The 4,918-nt window shown below is 37.5% G+C and overlaps 1 protein-coding gene across 1 annotated transcript; it reads left to right on the top strand.

Annotated features, from left to right (window-relative positions):
• The first annotated feature begins 3,121 nt into the window (after window positions 1-3,121).
• On the top strand, window positions 3,122-4,078 carry OR13C2D (olfactory receptor family 13 subfamily C member 2D). Its single transcript, NM_001390630.1, has one exon. It carries the CDS (start codon window positions 3,122-3,124, stop codon window positions 4,076-4,078), a length of 957 nt encoding a protein of 318 aa, NP_001377559.1.
• Window positions 4,079-4,918: the final 840 nt, after the last annotated feature.

The following is a 4,918-nucleotide window of genomic DNA, read 5'->3' as shown; positions in this document are numbered from 1 at the left end:
CTCCCCCATCCCTGGGATTCTCCAGGCAAGAACACTGGAGTGGGTTGCCATTTCCTTCTCCAATGCATGAAAGTGAAAAGTGAAAGTGAAGTCGCTCAGTCGTGCCCGACTCTTTGCGACCCCATGGACTGCAGCCTACCAGGCTCCTCCTTCCATGGGATTTTCCAGGCAAGAGTACTGGAGTGGGTTGCCATCGCCTCCTCCGAACCATGTCCTGCTGCTGCTGCTGCTGCTAAGTCGCTTCGGTCGTGTCCGATTCTGTGCGACCCCATAGACGGCAGCCCGCCAGGCTCCCCCGTCCTTGGGATTCTCCAGGCAAGAATACGGGACTCTTCGGCAACTCCGTGGACCATAGCCCACCAGGCTCCTCTGTCCTTGGGATTTCCCAGGCAAGAATATTGGAGTGGGGTGCCATTTCTTTCTCCAGGGGTTCTTGTCGACGAGCACTGAGCCACCGGGAAGTCAGTTCTGAATATTAGTTTTCCACTTAATAGTTCTTGACAATCTTTCCATATCAATGCACAAAAAGTCTCTTAAACTTTTTAACAGCAGACCGGTATTTCATTATTTCTATGTCCCCTTCTCATAGCAATTTAATTTACTTCCACATCTGCTATTACAAATGGTACTTTAATGAATCAGTTTTTAAATAAATTACTTTACATATGCACAGGCATAATTGTGTGGTAATTACCTAGTGGTAAATTCTGTAGTCAAAGGTTATACGCATGCCTTTATGATTCTGTTTAACACTGCCAATTTGTTCTCCACAGAGGATGCACCAATTTATGTGTTCACTGAGAATGTATAAGAATGCCTGTCTCCCTACCTTTAGAAGGCAAGGTCATTAGAAATGAAACCATGGCTCGTCCCTGTAAGACATCAGTGCAGTGCTACCTAGAGAATAAGTCACAGTGAGCGATATTATTTCTCTGAGCAGAAGTTCTTTAGGAATTTGGTCACTAAGTTTCTTAAACATTCCTTTCAACATATATGGGACTTCCCTGGTGGCTCAGACAATAAAGCGCCTGCCTACAATGCGGTGTCCCTGGGTTCAATACTTGGGTCGGGAAGATCTCCTGGAGAAGGAAATGGCAACCCACTCCAGTATTCTTGCCTGTAAAATCCCATGGACGGAGAAGCCTGGTGGACTACAGTCCACAGGGTTGCAGAGAGTCAGACAAGACTGAGCGACTTCACTTTCACTTTCTTTTATATAGATATATGTATGTATGTATATGTGTATATATATATATATATATATATCTATCTCACCCAAAGAGAATTCATATTTTTTGTTGACATTTGCAACATGGATCAAGTAAATAGAACCAAAAATATATAACTATAGATATACAGGTCACATTTTTTATCATAAAAAATGAATTAGATATAATAAAATGGAATAAAAATATCTGATCACTAGATATACATATCTAGATAACATTTGGATTAAAGACAGAAGGAGAAAAAAATTATCTGGAAACCATTAACAAGAACCTTTTATAGCAAAATCTAAGTCTATAGTAAAACAAAGTTTTAAAATGTTTTTAAAAGTTTAAAAAAGTTTTAAATGACTCAGAACTAGGAAGAGGATAAAGATAAAATATTAAGAAATATTTTTTCTTATTTCATGAAATTATAAAATGCCAAATAAGCCTAAAGAAATTTACAAACACAAAAACATACATTAGTGAAACAAAATTGAAAGGACAAATCTCTCCAAAAACATTAAAATTTTTTTTTTTGGAGAAAACTTGTAATATGGGAAGACCTCTTGTGGAACTCATGAAAAGAAAAATCAATTAAAAATAGCAGTGAAAAAGTAGATAGAACTACTCATAAAGGAAGACTACAGAATTATGAAGAATTATACACTAATAGATATATTTTTGTCACAGAATGAATAATTTCCCTTCAAAATATAAAGAATTAAAGTGCTCTCAAATCACCATATTAAACCTATTTTGGTCTGATATTTCTTTTGAAATATTAGTCTTGTCTATTAGATTACAAGATATTCTAGACTGTGAGTCAAGTTCTCTGCAAATGAACAATTAAGTTTGAACTCCATAGCCATATGGCTTGGATTCAAGTTCTGGCTCAACCACTTATTTAGCTATGACCTTGACCTTGACCTTAAGCAAATTACTTATTTTCTTCCTTTTTTATAATGAAAATGACAATGCTAATAATATGAATAATTGCCTAATAGGGTTGCTTCTCAGACTAAATGAGGTAATGTACAAATAAAATAATTAGTAGAGTAAGAAATATTAGTCATTTGGTCCTTGGCTGTATTCATTTATTCAACAAATATTTCTGAACCTCTTATCTCTGTGTCTGTTATATTGTAGGTATTGGTATTGTAGAAGTAAACAAGAAAAAGTCCCTGCCTTAATGAATTTTTCATGCTAATGGACAAGTCAGATAATAATCATAGCAGTGTAACATGGAAAAGTGACAAGATCATTAATCTATTGTGTGGGGCTTTGTTGTTTAGTCACTAAGTTATGTCCAACTCTCTGTGACCCCATGCACTGTAGCCCACCAGGCTCTTCTGTCCATGAGATTTTCCAGGCAAGAACATTGGAGTGAGTTGCCCTTTCCTTCTCCAGTGGTGGTTTGTAGCCAATAAAAATAGTTTATTTTTCAGTTACACATAATGCAATACTCGAATTTATTTTAAACTCTAGTTAACTTGTGGTAACAAACGACCAAAAAGCTCAGGCTTCAGCAAGAAAGACTTGGGTTTGAATCTTACCTCAACTCTGAATTTACCTTTAATTAAGTTTACTTAATATTTTTGCTTTGATTTATTTATTGTAAAATGTGGATGATGATACCTCTCTCCCAGAACCTTGATGAGATTCAATAAATTACATGGCGTATTGCTTGTAGCTTGAAATACATTCTTTTCTCTTCCCTTCCCCCTCTCTATTCTATTTGGTCCACTTTATTTCTTTTCTTCTTTCTTTGATCTATTCCTTTTTATATTTTCTTTTCTTCCTATGAGTATATGGTACTTCTACATTGGTACATAGTTGAATATAACCATAGTAGAATACATATTTTATCTTAACATATTCTAATATATTACAGGTGAAAAAGAAACCATACGATGGAATGGGAAAACCAAACCATTCTGGTGGAATTTTTTCTGAAGGGGCTTTCTGGTTATCCAAGGCTTGAGCTACTCTTTTTTGTGGTAGTCTTAATAATGTATGTGGTCATCCTTCTGGGAAATGGCACCCTTATTCTCATTAGCATCTTAGACTCCCACCTTCACACCCCTATGTACTTCTTCCTGGGGAACCTCTCCTTCCTGGACATCTGCTACACCACTGTCTCCATTCCCCCCGTGCTGGTGAGCTTCCTTTCAGAAAAAAAGACCATCTCCTTCTCTGGATGTGCTGTGCAGATGTTCCTTGGCTTGGCCATGGGGACAACAGAGTGTGTGCTCCTGGGCATGATGGCCTTTGACCGGTATGTGGCTATTTGCAACCCTCTGAGATATTCTGTCATCATGAGCAAGGGTTCCTATGTGCCCATGGCAGCTGGCTCCTGGATCATAGGAGTTGTCAACTCTGCAGTACAAACTGGGTGTGTAGTACAATTGCCCTTCTGCAGGAATAATGTCATCAATCATTTCACCTGTGAAATTCTGGCTGTCATGAAATTGGCCTGTGCTGATATCTCAGGTAACGAGTTCATCATGCTTGTGGCCACAACCTTATTCACAATGACACCATTATTGTTAATCATTATCTCTTACACGTTAATTATTATCAGCATCCTCAGAATTCGCTCTTCTGAGGGGAGAAGCAAAGTCTTCTCTACCTGCTCAGCCCACTTGACTGTGGTGATAATATTCTACGGAACCATTCTCTTCATGTACATGAAGCCCAAGTCTAAAGAGACACTTAATTCAGATGACATGGATGCTACTGACAAACTTGTATCTGTGTTCTATGGAGTGATGACTCCTGTCATTAATCCTTTAATCTACAGTCTCAGGAATAAGGATGTGAAGGAAGCAGTAAAACATTTACTGAGAAGAAAAATTTTTAACAAGTAAATGGAAAAGGGACAGGTAACTTTTGTCATCACAATGTAGAAATCAATTAATCAATTTTGTTGGTTAGTCGCTGAGTCTTCTCCAACTTTTTTGCAACCCAGTGGACTGTAGCCCACCATGCTCCTCTGTCTATAGGATTTCCTAGGCAAGAATATGAATGGGTTGCCATTTTCTTCTCCAAGGGATCTTCCTGATCCAGAGATCAAACCCTCATCTCCTGCATTGGCAGACGGATTCTTTACCATTGAGCCACCTGAGAAGCCCCTCATATCCAACTAGGAGGCATTAAGTTATTCTTTTCTACTTTCAACATTATCTGCTTTGGCAGTGTTTTTTTTTTTTTTTTTTAATATATATACCTTCTGATACATGGGATCCAACTGTTTTGGTCTTACAACCAAATACCTGATATTTAAAGCTGTAAATATAAATAACTTCTGAGTCAAATTACCCACTGATAAAAATAGAGCTATATCTTTTTCTCTGTTCCATTGGCTCTCTATCCATGAAATATTTAATGTATTGCCAATCCAAAAGGAATCTGTTATTAAGAAATGTGAATCTATCTTTTAGATGGTTTATACATTTGATTTTTATCTGGGGTTTATATTTCTTTCCTCTGTTTGTAACCTTCAATCTGTAAAAGGAGCACCTTTCTCATTTTATTTCTTCCTTTTATTTAAAATATTTATTTATTTGGCTCTGTTGGATCTTAGTTGCAGCATGTGGGATATTGCAGCACATGAACTTTCTAGTTATGGCATGTGGACTGCAGAGTTCACAGTCTCAATAGTTGTAGCACTCAGGCTTACTGGGCTTGGTTGTCCCAGGTATGTGGGA

Source organism: Bos taurus, chromosome 8 (assembly GCF_002263795.3).
Source record: "Bos taurus isolate L1 Dominette 01449 registration number 42190680 breed Hereford chromosome 8, ARS-UCD2.0, whole genome shotgun sequence".
Lineage (NCBI taxonomy): Eukaryota > Metazoa > Chordata > Mammalia > Artiodactyla > Bovidae > Bos > Bos taurus.
This window is presented reverse-complemented; position numbering and strand designations above follow the sequence as displayed.

Coding starts and splice junctions, on each gene's coding strand:
- OR13C2D (NM_001390630.1), top strand. CDS start 3,122: ATGGAATGGGAAAACCAAACCATTCTGGTGGAATTTTTTCTGAAGGGG.